The sequence below is a fragment of the Nanorana parkeri genome, unplaced genomic scaffold (genome assembly GCF_000935625.1).
Source record: "Nanorana parkeri isolate BGI_ZX_2015 unplaced genomic scaffold, ASM93562v1 scaffold271, whole genome shotgun sequence".
NCBI lineage: Eukaryota > Metazoa > Chordata > Amphibia > Anura > Dicroglossidae > Nanorana > Nanorana parkeri.
Genome location: NW_017306539.1, coordinates 278,427 through 294,595, shown reverse-complemented (window position 1 = coordinate 294,595; position 16,169 = coordinate 278,427). Strand labels below are relative to the sequence as shown.

Sequence of the window (16,169 nt, the reverse complement as noted above, 5' to 3'; positions counted from 1 at the left end):
TTCATGCTCTGCTGTTGTTTTTTTTATTGAGGGAGAAAATCCATCATGTGACAACTGGGCGCTAGCTCTGAGCACTGGATTTGCTCCCCCAAAACACCAAATATATTGCATCGGGGGGCTGTCACTGAATAGAAGATTTTCATATAAAAAGGAACAAGCAGTGCTTGCTGACATACCGAGCTCATCCAGAAGCACAAGGGAATGTTCTGTTGCATGCTGAAGTATACTGGAGGTTTCACTCAACTCCACAAAAAATGTGCTTTCACCTTAGAGGGAGGAAAAAAACGTTTAGTAAACACTCAAAAGTCCTCTTGCAAATTTTGATATTTGGATGTGGCACCCATAACATTATACCATGAGTATTGCCAGTACCTGCCATGATTCTGTCTGACGCTCCCAGTCTGGTAAACACTCGGTCCACTGGAGTCAATCTACAAATCTCAGCAGGTACATAACATCCCAGCTGTGCCATAACCACCAGAAGACCAGCCTAGGGGGGAAAAGAAATCCCATAATAGACACACGTACACCCCATCTCTTCCAAGGTTTTCAAAACATTCATATATACAATATATTACCATGAGACAACAAAGTCCATACAGAGCTGAAAGTAAAGTTTTACTAATATCAAAAAATAAAAAGCTTAAAACCCACTTGTTCCCCAACTACAATGTCTGGACTATTGATCTAAATGTTCCACCATGACATTTCTTCAATGCCCCCTCTGTTGATTTTATCTACCGAGATTTCAAACACCGTAATGCTCCTAAGGGGGTTTCTTGGCACTCATTTCTTTGCTGGATGCACTCTATGAAGTATTACCTTACCCCAGGAATGCAAAGATAAGGCTCATTAGTACAAGACACCTTCCTATCCTGCATTACAAAAATATTCCTCAGGTTCTAGTTCCCGCACCCACAAACCTTCCCCTCCTTAGAGCTCAGGGGGTTCTAAATGTCTGGTAAATGAAGGCATTCAAGCCTGCAGAAATACACCACCGCACTGAGATGATCCCATAACAGTTCCATTAGATCAGTGGGCACATCTATTGGCTTTGCGTACATTTGGGAAGCCCTCATAGCTGATGCATGGGCAGCAATATCTGCATGGTACAGTTGGTTTTCATTCCCATTCTGAAAACCTCCTTGCAGTTACTTTTCCCAAACAAGCCATTCATAACATTTTGGACTTAAAAGTTCTATGAACCAAGAGGTCACACGCTGGCCATGAGGGGGGGGGGGGGTTTACCTTTCTTCCACTTCTTATGTTAGGCAATCTCCTTTATCATCACCCCAGAGGGCTGTAAAACGTTCTCCAGCTTCCAGATCTACTATTTATAAAGTGGATTAGACAGGTTGTTGTGCAGGACTATAAGCTGCAAGATAAAAAGCCGCCTCCTCCCTTGAAGCAAATGTCTTTTTTTCACCAGGCCTCCATTACATATTAGCAAACTATGACTTCCTCTAAGTTTCACAAAGCTGATCTGTCTGCTTCCATGGATGCCAATATTGGTCAAACGATACTGCAAACAGCTATTTCGTGTCCATGGCTTCCTCCCTTCTAGTTTTAATTGCTGGGATGGTTCACCCGTGTGTGGGGCATGCTCACCCGTGTGTGGGGCATGCTCACCCATCAGTGTGGACATCCCTAGGCTGCATGCTCACCCCTCAGGCCCCTTCACATGTAGCGACTTACCTTTGCAGCGGCCGGGATAGCGCGGCTTTCGGTGCGACGGTAGCGCAACCTTCTCCATTGGGCTCCATAGAAAAAAATCGCGCAAAATCCGACGAAAAAAGGGTCCTGTAGAAGCGACATGGAGCTAAGACAGCTCCATTGACTATCATTAGCCGGCGACTTCTCGCGATATCGCGCGCCAAAAATGCGTGAAATAGTGCGATAAGTCGCTACATGCTCACCCCTCAGTTGGGACGTCCCTAGGCTGCATGCTCACCCCTCAGTTGGGACGTCCCTAGGCTGCATGCTCACCCCTCAGTTGGGACATCCCTAGGCTGCATGCTCACCCCTCAGTTGGGACGTCCCTAGGATACTTAATTATCAAAGTGTGTGTGTGTGCCTCAATGGATGATTGAGAAAATCCTTTTCTCAGAGTCTATAAGGAGACACAGCTCGCTCCCTCCAAGTGCTTTCCTTCTCTCATGGACCGCTTGTTACAACTAAGCATGTGTGAGATGGGTGTTACAGCCTCTGGGGGTAGTTTCTATGTGCCCTGGGTCCATTTCTCCTGTATGTGGCAGTATAAGCCCAGGTTGCTCATTAATCATCAAGCAGTGCGCCTCAAAGGACTCCAAGAAAAGGATTTTCCAGCAGAAATCCTACCAATTCTTATACATATTAATAGTCTTGCTTACTTGTCTTAGCAGAGTGGATTTCCCACCCATGTTTGGACCCGTCACAAGTACACAGTGGGCGTCACTGTCCTCTTCACAATCCTCTTCCTTACAACCAATCACAACGTCATTTGGAATAAAGTCGTCTCCAAAAAAGGTTTTTGTAATACAAGGGTGACGAGATCCTCGAAGCTCCAAGAAAGGTGACATGTCATCGGGCAAAACTACGATAGGCCTACAAACTGGTCCATCACCACCGCGGCTGTACTGAGCAAAACACATGAGGACATCTGCAAGAAGAATGTGTACGGAAATAGCTCAATGCAAATATCTTCAATGTTTTATAAAAGCATTTTTAGTTCACATTTTGGAGGTTTTAATTGAAGGGTGTAAATGAGAAAAAGGGGGAAACGTGGACGCCGCCATTGTGGACTTCTTATTCTACAAATGCTAGCTTTCCTGGCTGTCATTTTAACCCTCTGGCTTGTATGTTTATTCAATAACCATCCCAAAAAAATACAGAAATATGTTACTGCTTTCACCTTCCTGGCATCCATCCTTGTTCTGCGTCATTAAAAGTAGTGAAGCCAGAAGGTCAGAATTATAACCAGTCAACCAGCATTTTCAGAAGGTCAGCAAGTGGCAAAATGCATCGTTCTCTCAGGAAAGGTTTCCTTTAAATCCTTTTCTGTCCAGCCGAAAGCATTCCAATGTCATTGCTAAAGCTCGAACATACTTGCTTAGAATACTAAAGGTATACACACACTGTTCATTTTACCTGCAATACCAGAATGTTAACCTGGTCCAGTCCCTCACACTTCAGTATGGGCCCCTTAATATAATGTTCTGCCTTAAGGTGGCCATACACCTTGCAACCATTGGACAACTTTTTTTTGTCCATACATTTCACCCTCCTTCAATTTTCTTACAACTAGCCCATCATGCACAGACCAATGTAGTTCACAATTAACGTTCATCAGCAACACCACCTGCCCGATTTTCATTGGTCGAAAGGACAGATTTTCATTTGAGCATGTGCAGTTTTATCTTGAGTTTTTTTGTTGTACAACAGTCCCACTAATCCGTCAATTTTCATCCAACTAGACACATTTTCTAGCCTGCTTGAGGACCGGTTCACACCGCAAAGTCCGCATTCCAGTGTGTTCGACCTCTGGAACACAAGCCGGCTCCCCGAGTATAGGGGCGTGGCGATGCATTGAAGTCAAAGACGCCCACCGTGTGATTGCCCACACCCAGAAGGCAGGCAAAAATACTGCAAGCATCACACTGGACCGGAACGCAAGCACTAATGTGCCTGCGTTCCGGGTGTGGGCAGGGGGCGTAATTGACTTGAATGCACCGCCACGCCCCCTATTGCCCCTGAATGCAGGGAGGCGGCCGGCTTGCGTTTCAGTGCGTTCCGGAGCCCGAAGGCACTGGAATGAGTTGTAGCGTGAACCAGCCCTGAAAAACAAAAATCTGCCAGTAATTGCGGTTGTGCGCTTCCCATCAACTGGCAGATTTTCGGATGAAAACGCGATCTCAGACAAAAATCTCCAGATAATTGTAAGGTGTATGGGCACATTTAGAGGCAGGGAGGGCTACACAAGACTTACAAGTAGAAATTTTAAAAGAAATGTAGCTGCCTTTATGTGGCAACCTGATCATGTCGACATTTTCACTGAAGGTAACCTCTGCTCGTGTACTTTTCTTCATCATCTGCACAATTTGACCTGTTTAAGATCCTGGCAGGTTTACTTGAAACAAAAGCAATTCCACTTACCAAGTACGGCAAAGCACTCTACAGCCGTCTGCCACTCTTTGTAGTTTTTATCAAAGTTATAAAACAACCTTCTCATGCAGTCTTTAAGTGCTGCGTCTCTGCGCTCTTCAGCATTTACAAGCTCCCCAAAGAGCTTCTCAATGGTCTTTGTCCAGTAACGCTTGTAGCCCTTCTTTGTAGACTTCAGCTCATACTCCTCTGGCAAATTACGCTCGGTTACACTCTCTGGTATTTCCATTTGGTAGCGATTCTTTGCCGTTCCCCAATAAACGACACTCTTACATCCAAGCCGCTTGCGTTGCTTCTCCAGATAGTCCGCTAGATTCTGCTCTGCAGTCTTGATATCTCTCTGTGCTTCATCATAGTCGGGGTCAAAGCCTGCTTTGGGGGTAATCACTCCGGTTTTTCTAGCTTTCTCGTGATCGAATGAAGTGTCCCACCTCTTCAGTTCAGATGACAAGTCTGGGAATCGACCTTTAGGATGTTTATCTTTCAGAGTCATAACCTGCTTGAGTATATCCGACTTAAACCCATCAACGGCATCGTCCATAACCATGATGACTTCACGCATCACCTTAAAACCTTCCAGCGCAGAAAGGAAATCTGCAATCTTCTTTTTACTGTACGTAGTCTCCTCATACATTACGGCTCTGCTGTCCGGATGGTTTTGGCTCTTCAGTGGTGAGCCGATACTGTGAATTTTGCTGAGAAGCCTTTCCAGGTCGGGAAGTTTTTTCAGAAGCTCTCCCACTTCAGTCAGTTTTTCTGGGATAGCCATAAGATCTTCCAATGCATTGAGACGATCGTTAATGGAAAAAGGATTGCACAGCGGTGCACAAAGCCATTGTTTTAAGAGGCGCTTTCCAAAAGGAGTAAAGCATGTGTCTAGTTTTTCCAGTAGTGTACCTTCAGTAGACCCATTTGTCCCATTCTGTAAGATTTCTAGATTTGTAAGAGTCACCCCATCAAGAACCATTCGCTGACTGGTTTTTGCAAAGAAACTGGTTGAGCTTTGGGCTTTTTCAATGTCAATGTCAACAGGAACATACTCTTCAAAGTTGGCCATAGAGAGGAGCTCCTGATCGATGAGACATTTTTTCATGTAAAAAATACATGCCCCAAGAGCAGAAAGAGCCAGCTCGCTCTTTTCTCCAGGGGTAAGGGCCAGCGAGTCGCTGTCTGACGTCATGCTCTTAATAACAGGGGGTAAAGTGCCATTATCATGGTCATCTTTGCCTTCTTTCACAAAGTAACCTCCTTCAGCAAGGGTCTTTAGTGTTTTTGTGCCATCCCAAAATTGAGAGGTAGGCTGCAAACCCTCTTGAATTGCAGTGGACAAACCGCTTTTAAGAACCTTCTTTGTATCAGATGAAGGATTGCCCCTTTCAAACAGTACCTGAACTGGAGGAAAGTGGGCTACTAAAGTCCTGAACCGTGAACAATGGCGGTCATCATGAAACTGACCAACGTGAAATTTTCCCACAGATGTGTCCACAAAGCACACACCATATACTCTCTGCTGTCCAGAGGAATCATCCGGCTTTTCCTTAAAGCTCAAAAGATATTTATTATGGCTTTCCAAGGGGCTGCCATCCAGAACACTGTAGGTCTGGGTCCCTTTCGTAATTATTCTGCATATTTCCCGCCGCACCACCCGATCAAATTTGGTTGGATGAGACATAGACTTGCAACGTGCTTCCATCATCTCTGGGGTTTCTGTCTGTTCCACCCTGGCTACTTTGTATACTTTCTGTACAAGCACATCAGAGAAACGTCCAAAAGCAATCTCAGGAAAACCAGAGTGAGCCCAAACTCCTTTCATGAATGTCAGACCCAATTCATTGACACCAATAACAGCATCCATGTGGTACAGTTCATAGAACTTCCCAACCTTGTAAAATATGACCGTGTCAAAATGTTGAGATTTGAGCTGCCACCATTTCCTCATTCCTGGTGTACATTTATTTAGGAAGTCCTCTGGAACATACAGTGTTGAAGGGTCATAATTTTCATCACTCTGTTTTCTGCGATTGACATCTTTTCTCCGCCCATCCTGCAGCCATTCAAACTTTTCATGTTCCCAAACAGTGACGCCTCCAGCCCCACCTGTAGTGGACTGAGAGTCAAAAGATTCTGGGGCAGAGAAAGACGACAGCTTTAATTTGGCCTCTGCAGATACATTGCTGGTTCTCTTTGGCGTTTCTGGAATGTCATTTTGCAAACTCTTTTTAGAAGGTGGAGCCTTGGATGTAGCACCTCGCTTGCGTTTCACAGGAACCTTTACTGGACTGTCTTTCTCCGCTTCGCTCTCTGCTGAAGAGATCGCCTCCTCATCTACACCACTGCTTGCCTCATCACTGCTCCCAGAATCCTTTGCATCAGGCTTGAACTCATCATCAGAGCATTCGTCTTCACTGTCAGACTCAATAGTTATTCTCCTCCTCTTGGCCTTTCCATTAGTCCTACTTTGACGAGCTGGTCTGTTTGATTTTCTTTCAGATACTTCATCACTTGCGGGAGAACTTTCCTCAACCTGGTGAAAAATTATAGTCACAGCATTATCAACTGCTCCAACTAAAATATCAAAAAGGTGAGCATAAAACTTTTATACATCTTTATCTACCTTGAACTTTGACATATTTTGTAGTTTTACAACCTGGAATTAAAAGGGATTTTATTTCACTAATCAACTCAATAGACCATAACGTGAAAGTGAAATGGCATCCAAGTTCACTTTACAAATGAAAACGTGAAACATCTGGAAGCACTCTTAGCAGTGAAAACTCTAAATGGGCTTTGTTGGTAGCAACTGCCAACAAAATAAATACAATTTACTTAATTGGTCTAATAGACACCCCAGCCATCATTTTTCAGCAAGTACAATATGATCTTGTACCCACTCACTTCCTGTGCCAACCCTCCCCCACCCCACAACCACTGCTCTCATTCAGAAAACAGAAGAGGCATTTAATTCCTCCAGGCAGACACAGTGAAGGAATTACAGGGGACCACCCATTACATGTTTTACTGCAATAATAACAGCATTGCAGCCTTTTGTGTCTGCAATGCATCAACAGCTCTGACAAAGGCTGAAAGGCTCCGAGGAGAGGGGAGAAAAAAAAAAAAGCACACTGGAAAATTGATCTCTGAACTGTTAACTATTGCAGTGCTATTGCAGTGCAGCTAATACACATAATACACAGGGTTGGATAAATAAAAAGCAAGGTGATGCTCAGTCTGAAATTGCTGTGCAAGTGCAGAGTTTTGGTAATCACAATCCATTCAGGTGCCCAGAATAGAACAGTGTTGCTAGTTCTAATAAAGCCCTAAGAAGGCAGAACATGAGTTCCCTGAAATTACAGCACAGGCGATCATTTCATATATATCAGATAATGATTTTTAGCTAGTCCTTGGTGAAGAAGTGCAGTTTTATTAAGAATATGAAGAATTTGGCCAATAAAAAAAACCCAAAAACCTAGCATATAAAAAATTAGGAAATGCTGAACTCCGGAGACACTGCCAATGAAGACTTGTACCTACAAGTCAGGCCCCTTTCACACGGCGTCCTAATCAGGTCAGCTTCTGGTCAGTTCTTCAGACGGACCTGACCAGAATCTCTATGTTAGTCTATGGGGATTCGAATGTAAATGGCCCTGCATCTGTTTACATAAGATTACCTCCGAGACCCCATTCACACCAATGCGACAGCGTTTCAGCACTCTTTATGCGCGTTTAAAAAAAACAAAAAAAACTTTTGCGCATTTCAGCACGTTTTACAGGCATTTTTTTGTTCAAACGCAATAGGGTTTTAGGCACGTTTTCAGCTCATTTTCCAATTGTCCAATGAAAAGCAGTCTTCACCTGCAAAAACATGCTGATCGGCGCATTTCCATTGAAGTCTATGGAGTAAAAACGGGCTGATAAGTGCCATAAAAGCTCAGGCACCATTTCACCTCCTGCTTTCCAGCTCGTTTGTCAACTCCTCCCATACTCGCCTCCAGGACTTCTCCAGAGTCTCTCCCATCCTCTGGTACTCTTTACCCCAACCTGTCTATCTCCCACCTTGACTGCCTTTAGGCGATCCCTTAAGACTCATCTCTTCAGGGAAGCCTATCCGACCTCAACCTAACCGCTCAACTATCACGTTCTCAATCATCCCCACACAGCTCCCTCCTCATGCATCACTTCCCCCTCCCTTTTAGATTGTAAGCCCTCACGGGCAGGGCCCTCCTTACCCTCTTGTCTTGAAGTGTATTGTAATGTCTTCCTTATATTGTAAAGCGCTGTGCAAACTGTTGGCGCTATATAAATCCTATGTAGTCCATAGTCCATAGTATTTGAGGTTGAATAAAGACATTAGTCCATCAAGTCCAACCTATTAGGATCTCATTCTAGGAGTACCCGTACCCCTGTATATTACGGTCCCTTAAGAAATCGTCCAAAAGTTTCTTGAACAATTCCACATTATTTGCTGAAATCACCGCCTGTGGCAGTGAGTTCCAGACCCTAACTGATCTTACTGTGAAGAACCCCCTTCGCACCTTGTGTGTAATAATAATCATTTCAAACCAGGCATATTTGAATGTGCGATTCAGCGTGTTTGTGTGAACAGCCCCCATAGAAACACACAGGATTTTATGCTGCATGCGGTTCAGCGCAGGGGGAAAAACCTGCAACGAAATGCCCTGGTGTGAACGGGCCTTAGTGTCTAGGTCCGCAAAAAAACGGAAGAGTCCCTTTTTGGCGGACCTAAAGGGGATGTATTGGACACATGCTCACTTACATCCGACTCCCCATAGACCTAACATGGGTCTGTACAGCTACATCACAAGATGGAGGGGAAAAAAAAAAAGGAATGGACGCAAATGTCAGAAGAGTGCAACCCATTCCGTACTGCTCTGATCAGCAGGGGAGCCGTGCATGGATCCTCTGCTGATCGGAGTGGAGGGTACCCATGTCAAAAGGAGGCTTAGAATTAAATCCAGATTCCCCAAATATGTGGCACTGCCCAACCCTTCAAACTCACTGGCTAACAGCAGAGATTGCCCAGAGCAATGTACAGAAAGCTAGCGTCGCATCAAAGTAGCCTGAATTATTTCACCTTTACATGACCCATCTGCTACCACATGCTGGGAAGGAACGGCCACAAAATAAAAAGTCCACGGCTCATGTCAGTTGTGGGCAAACGGCAATTTAAAAGAAAAAAACATTTCCAATTATTTCTTTAAAAAAACTTTTTTTTTTTACTGGGCAAATTCCTTACAATTCACTCTAAACCTATTTTAAACAACTTTGGGGATTCAACTGAGTTTGTTTTTTTTTTACTACACAAAATGGCACTTGCTTTGCAAGGCGGGCACATCTGGGGGTCACCCAAGCTCTTCACTCCAAAGACCTCAAACCCAAAGTGCTGCTATGCAAGTATTGACCAAACAAAAATGGTCACTTTGAATTTTAGAATTTAGTGCCTACAGGTACACACCACCAAAAGCCCTAAAACAGATCAGGCTCAATTGGCAAAGTTTTAAAACACAAGGATAAGGATCTTCATTCAGGCCTTGTAACCATTTTTTGTAGTCTCACTGGACTCTGAAGTAGAAGATAACTCACTTTTTGTTTTCCTAGCTTTGAGAATTGAGTCCATAATCTGTTCAAATAGCAGAATGCAATATTACTAAACGTGATAATCTACTAAAAAAAAAAGTTATGAATGTAACCAACAGTGACATATTAATCTGTATTTAAGAAGAGCTACAAACCTTTATGTACTATGTAAAGAATAAAATACAAAAAAAACAGCACACATCTGTTTTATACAGTTCATGGGAGGAAACCATATACATCTTGATCATTTTTGTCACAGGGTTTTTACCTCCATTTCCTCCTCAGAATCAGAAGGTTCTGTGCAAACAGCCAGTGCCAGTCTCTTATCCTTTTCTGTTTTCAATGCATCATCTGCCATTCCCATTGCTTTCATTATTTCAGGCCTGGTACTAAAAAACATGCCCCCCTTTCGGGCTTCTGCAGCAGAGGAACCTAAAAGTACAAAAAAAAAAAGTGTATTAAAAAAATAAAAAAACAAACAGATGGTTCCTATATACCGCACCTTGAAAATGTCCCCCTTAAAAATACAGCTGTATCTAAAATGTAAAATATAAATAATGGGCTTGTACGCATCGGTCCCTCTGATGTTTAGGAGGTCATAAAGAGAGATTAGAGGGAAATGTGTATGTAAAGCCAATTTATTTCTATGTGGAGAAGGAATACAAACCCAGTAGAGTAGACACAGACTGTTTTTTAGGGCCTTATGTAGCATTTTCACATCTACCTTGCAGCTTACAGTTAGTATAGGTATTTGACATATACATTGTTGCGGCTCCTTTAAAAGGATGCATGCTAAAGGAGGAAAACCCAAACGGTGTTCGGCTTCCTTAGCATTAAGATCCTCTTAGGTGTACACAGGGAAGCAATTGACATGCTGCACACTCTCCTCATGTCATTGCTGACTGGTCTGCTTATGGACCACCAAGTCCACCATAATGGGATCACATATATGAGCCCTTTATAAATCAGCCCCCCAACATTTAAAGATCTTACCTGAGTAATTCTTCACATATTTTGCACCTATCCATCCTCTAGTTGGTGGGTCATCAAAGAACTGCACATGAACATGAAGAGACTTGCCCTTTCCTCTGAAATGAGTGTCTTCCCTTGGGTGGTTATAAACCAATGATGGCCACCAGGGATGACCTGGCATCTTGGCCCAAACAATGTCACCAGGTGTGAAATCACAAATACTGCAGACAGAAGATCATTTTTTTAAATTAACAACAGGCAATACAAAATTTCAAACTTTTTATAGCAGAACTTAAAAAGGACAAAAAAATGCAGTTAGATATTCATTAACACATTTTTTTTATGCAACTAGTATGTGTATGCAAATTTGTGTAAGCCTTTCATAATGTCACATACATCAGTACTCAAGACTGGGAGGGAGGGGTAAAACTGGGAATTAATCAATTGTGCTGCATGCAAATATACTGACAAGGAACATGCAGATAGGAGAGCAGAGTGAGCAAAGAGAATCAGGGGGCTGATGCTTTCAATGTCCAGTAAGCAAGCTAGAAAGACACCACTGCATCCTTTCTACAGTATATAGCCAACAGTGATGTGATCCAGCTTGCTGTCCAAATCTCCGACAGAAATCCAAATTATTTTTCAGGTAAACCAGTTCCCTTATATGAATTCCACATGTGTATTTAGCTGTGCGCCTGGAGTTTATGAGAGCAATGAAAACCTGATTAACTGACCCCCACTATTTTGGGGGTGAAAGCAGAGAAAGAAGTGTATTGTATACACTGATGGTTTCTGAAACGCAGAGAAACAAATACAGATCCCACAGAGTCACAGGCAAACGAATGAGGGAACCTAAAGGGAGCAAAGGATTTTCCAATGCAGAAGTTCCTGGGGTAAGTTTCTTCACCAAAGTGAAGTATGCCTTCTGCATCCTATGACAGATCTTGCAAGATGATTCCTTGTTTGTATAGGTATCACAGTCTAAGAGATGACCATGTCCCTTAAAACCTCGACTTTACCAGCCATGTCATTAGAGCTGGATTGGTAAAACAGCTCTCGAGATAGAAGGACCTGATGACTGGGTAGAGCATCTGCCAGGAGACTTACCAGGCTGGCCTGCCACATCCAGTCCAAAGCTTTGAGGATCACTGTATAGCGCCCTAACTTGATCATGTGAAGCAGAGGAGAATGTTTCCAGGAAGGAAAGGCATAGATGTTGGTGTACCATAGATCAGGGTGAAACCATGGAGCCACCAGAGCACTCACTGCTACTTATATCCAAAAACAAACCTGTCCAGTTTGGACCTGAAAGCCAGGTGGTCCACATATTGCTTCCCTTTCCGGGGTCACTGTGAAAGTCTGCCATTTTAGGAGTTATAAAACTGCAACAGTATGGGCAGAAGCAGCAGGCTGAACATGTTCTGCAGAGAGAGCCCACAGTGCATCATAAAAATGGAACATTCTCTCTAAAACTGGGAATAAGAGGACGGCAACGCCTCAGAATAACTCTTCAGTCACGGATTGGACACATCATTGTGGATAAAAAAAAAAAAAATCTGATTTCCAGATACAGTTTTCAACAAAAATATGACAAGCTGCCCACAGTGAGGGTGATTTAAGGAAAATGGAGGCATTACTAACAGCAGCTGGTTGTTTTAATATTCACCCGACTTCCACAGGTGGGCCTTTCCATGGTGCAGGTAGACCTTTATCCAAACCTGCTCCCGACTTCTACCCTCTGCCATGCTGCCACATCTGCAGGATGTAGGACTATTGATATAAATGTGGGGGCTGAGGACTCTTATGTGAAGAGGGCTTCCGATATGAAGGGGGGACTCTGATGTTAGGTAGGGCAACTCCTAATATAAAAAAGGGGGCTTCTTATGAGAAAGGGGGGGATTCTGATGTAAAGGGGGAACCGATGTGAAGCGAGGAACTCCCTATTTCTGTGTTTTGGTTTGGGGTTCCTCCACACCACAACACGCATCTTTATATGTTTACATTTATTTTCTACTGTGGTCCATTGCGTTTTTTTGCAAACCTTTTAAAAAGGTGCCGTGACTGTCAAAAATGTGAGAAACGCAGTCCTAGAGACCTACATATGCGACAAAACATACGCACAAGATACAAACAATGTGACTGTCATTCAGAATTTTACCTATGCAGTTTATAGAATACACATCACATAGGGTTGGGAAACCATTGTTTAGAAGTGTCATCTCAACGTCACAGTTTTCTGGCCTATTGCACAACGTTCTACCAACACCGGCACAGGATTACATATAAAAAGATACTTTGGACAACAGCAGAAATTTCAAAGAACAAAAACTACAGATATGCAACTGTGTAGTGAAAAAAACAGCGCCACATAATTCATCAGAAACTTAAACATGGATGTCACCGGCACACCAGGATCCAGCTTGAATATCTGTGCGAGTCCATTTTATTGATAGATGTCACTCAGACAAGCGCTTTTGGGGCCGCACAGGGTTCCCTTCATCAGGCTCAGAAAGGAGACTCTGAGGGGTCCTGAAAGCGATTGTCTGAGTGACATCAATAAAATGGACTCGCACAGATATTCAAGCTGAATCCTGGTGTGCCGGCGACATCCATGTTTAAGTTTCACTGGCAGCGGCACCATCCGCAGTCATTATGAGCACCCATTGCTCTGGGATATCCCCATAAGGAGTGAGGTGAGGTATTTGGACATTACATAATTCATCAGAACACAAATCTCAGACTGCTCACATGTAAACCACATGCCGTAATCTGACAATTTGACTTCCCTGATGTATATCCTTCATATTATAATCATCACCGTATGCAGTCAACCTGACAGTAAAGGAGTCTATTTATGACCTGGAGAAGTCGCAAAACTACATCATGCAAAGTGCTGAAGCAAGAGGATCAGCATGACAGCCGGACAACTGAGTGCACAATGAGACATTAGCAATTGTAGCCTTCATGCTCCATTGAAGGAGAAAGTCACATGGATGTGTGCAGAACCCATTTTGTGGGTCATACCTCCGCAGAGACAACTGTCTCCACATGGGGAGCTAGAGGCTTCTCTGGAGCAGGGACATTCTTGCAGCAGGAATCCCTGGTGTCCCCATTCAGATGCAGACGCTGTGCCTGATCCAAGTTAATGACAGCGACCGCATCTGTCAGGGACAGTCCACATGTAATCGCACACGGTATGATTGTCCCTGGACACATGTATCCTACAATTGTTCAATTACATGTGGACATTCATTAACTTGGGTACAAGTTTTTTAGACCGCAAGCCCTCAGGGGCAGGGCCCTCCTTACCATCTTGTCTTGAATTGTAATGTCTTCCTTACATTGTAAAGCGCTGCGCAAACTGTTGGTGCCATATAAATCCTGTGTAATGATAATAATAATACAGCAGCCGCATTTGAACAGGGACACCGGGCATACCTTTCATTAAGCCCCCCGATGAGCATGGGGCCTAAGGGCTTGTTCACACCAACTGCGGTATGTTCCAGAGCGGTAGCCGCTGGAACGCACCGCAATCACTCACTGCGTTCTGTGGCGGGACGGTGCATTGAAGTCAATGGCACCGCTTACACGCCCCCCGCAGTGCGATCGGATACGTGGCAAAACATTGCCTGCACTCAGTTCCACTGCAAACGCAAAAAATGCTGCTTGCTCTATGTTTTGCGTTGACAGTGGAACGGAAACACAGGCAATGTTTAGCCGTGCATCCGATCGCACTGCAGGCGGGGGAGCGTGGAAGCGTTACCATTGACGTCAATGCACCAACACGCCCCCCTCCTGCCCCAGAACGAAGTTTTGTGAGCGATTGCAGTGCGTTCCAGCAGCTACCACTCTGGAACGCACCGCAATTGGTGTGAACAAGTCCTTAGTCAGCCACAGATCTCCAGCATGAGGTTATCATGCAACACATCTGTACATACACAAGAGACCCGGAGAGATCTACACAGCCCCCAGTAAACTGACTCCCCTTATATGTCTGCTCCACATACACACAGCTGTACATGGATGTATAGCTGGACTAGAACTACAACTCCCAGCACTCCTTATAAACACACAGACAAGGGCATGCTGCCATTTATACACCCACCCCCCCACATCTCCTATGTTCTGCAGAAAGAGCCCATACTGCTCGGCTCTGTCCCAGCCACTCTGAGGTACCTGGGCGTGGCGGCCCGGGGGGTCTTCCCTCCATGTTTCGGGGCCCCCGCTGACTCCTTGGGAGAGGAGTTGAACTTTTTCGCCCCCAGGGAAGGCACGTCAGCCTCGGTGGGGGAAGAAGATGGCCCGCTCTTAGTCTTGCTGCTGGAAAGAGTCGGAGACTTGGCGAAGAAGCTGAACAGGGTGCTCTGCTTGGCCATGGCGGCGGTCCGCTCCGGGCTGCTACAGACACACAACACCGCACCTCACACAGATGGCGGGAAAAGTCTGTGAGGAGGGAAACGTCACCGGCCGGATGTGTTGCTGGTCAGAGCAGCCAATCAGAGAGAGGGGAAGGGGCGGAGAGCAGCATGCTGGGCGAGCACGTGGAGGGTCAGGGTGGTTGCCATGGTGACGGAGTGGATTTGTTATTGTGGGAAGAGCTCATAGTCCTGTGGTTTTTAATTTCCAAGAGGTATGGGGCCTCAAAAGTGGCCCCTGACAGCTCCAAAGGGCCACACATAATATTTAGTGTATGACACAACAACGTCAGAGGTTTCAGACATACAAGCAGAGACCGCAGACATGAACGAGGGTGTTTGGAGACTGAATTCCCACTAGAGATAGAGTTAGGAGAAATGTCACATGAGACTGCTAGGTCACTATCATTATAACAAATGAAACCTTCCACTGCTGGGGTCTGCAAAGGGCCACACAGCAAGTACCAAATGGCCACATGTGGTGGTCCTTGGGCCAGCAGGTCGAGCATCGGGGTCATGTCCTGTTTTACCAGACACTGTAGAAACACAGCTGCAATGGGTGAGCCCTGTGACCTGCTGAAAATGTTAGTTGCTTGGCTGCTATGCTGAGTGATTCTTTTAGTCACTGTCCCAAAAACCTCTTTCCCTGGAGATGAGTTATAAAAAAAAGCAGACCTTTATCCATATCTTCAAAATAACACACACCTTTAGAAATGTTTAGTAATGCCAATGTACAAACACATACTTCTAGATAATTGCCGGCTTTGTATTCTTTGCATACCTTATGTTTCTCTTCCTTCCCATTCTTCTCGCAGTGGCCTTTTTTTGTTAAGGGCAGCTTACTAGATTTCTCCTTACTTCCTGGAACTCTGGCACATGTGACTAGGACATGTGACCATGCACATCATCTCAGGGGAGAGAAATGCCTTTCCCTGAGATCTCATGACATTACAGATAAGAATACCCAGCAATGATCTGCTGATGTAACCAGTGGCGTAACAACCGGGGGGGCAGCAGGGGCGCGGGCCCCGGGCGAAAAGTGAAGGG

The 16,169-nt window shown here is 44.6% G+C and overlaps 1 protein-coding gene across 2 annotated transcripts in view; it reads right to left on the bottom strand.

The window, feature by feature from the left end:
• The window catches only part of MSH6 (mutS homolog 6), a 19,787-nt gene extending 4,613 nt beyond the window's left edge, over positions 1 to 15,174 (bottom strand). The window contains exons 1-8 of one of the 2 annotated variants that reach the window (XM_018557196.1): positions 14,884 to 15,174; positions 10,729 to 10,928; positions 10,004 to 10,167; positions 7,732 to 7,758; positions 4,132 to 6,664; positions 2,370 to 2,638; positions 373 to 490; positions 177 to 266 (exon numbers count right to left, since the gene is read on the bottom strand). In XM_018557196.1, the coding sequence (XP_018412698.1) occupies positions 177 to 266; positions 373 to 490; positions 2,370 to 2,638; positions 4,132 to 6,664; positions 7,732 to 7,758; positions 10,004 to 10,167; positions 10,729 to 10,928; positions 14,884 to 15,083 (3,601 nt within the window). In that variant the 5' untranslated portion in view covers positions 15,084 to 15,174. The remainder of the gene's footprint in view (positions 1 to 176; positions 267 to 372; positions 491 to 2,369; positions 2,639 to 4,131; positions 6,665 to 7,731; positions 7,759 to 10,003; positions 10,168 to 10,728; positions 10,929 to 14,883) is intronic. The other variant, XM_018557195.1, reaches the window with a different exon arrangement.
• Between the last annotated feature and the right edge of the window lie 995 nt (positions 15,175 to 16,169).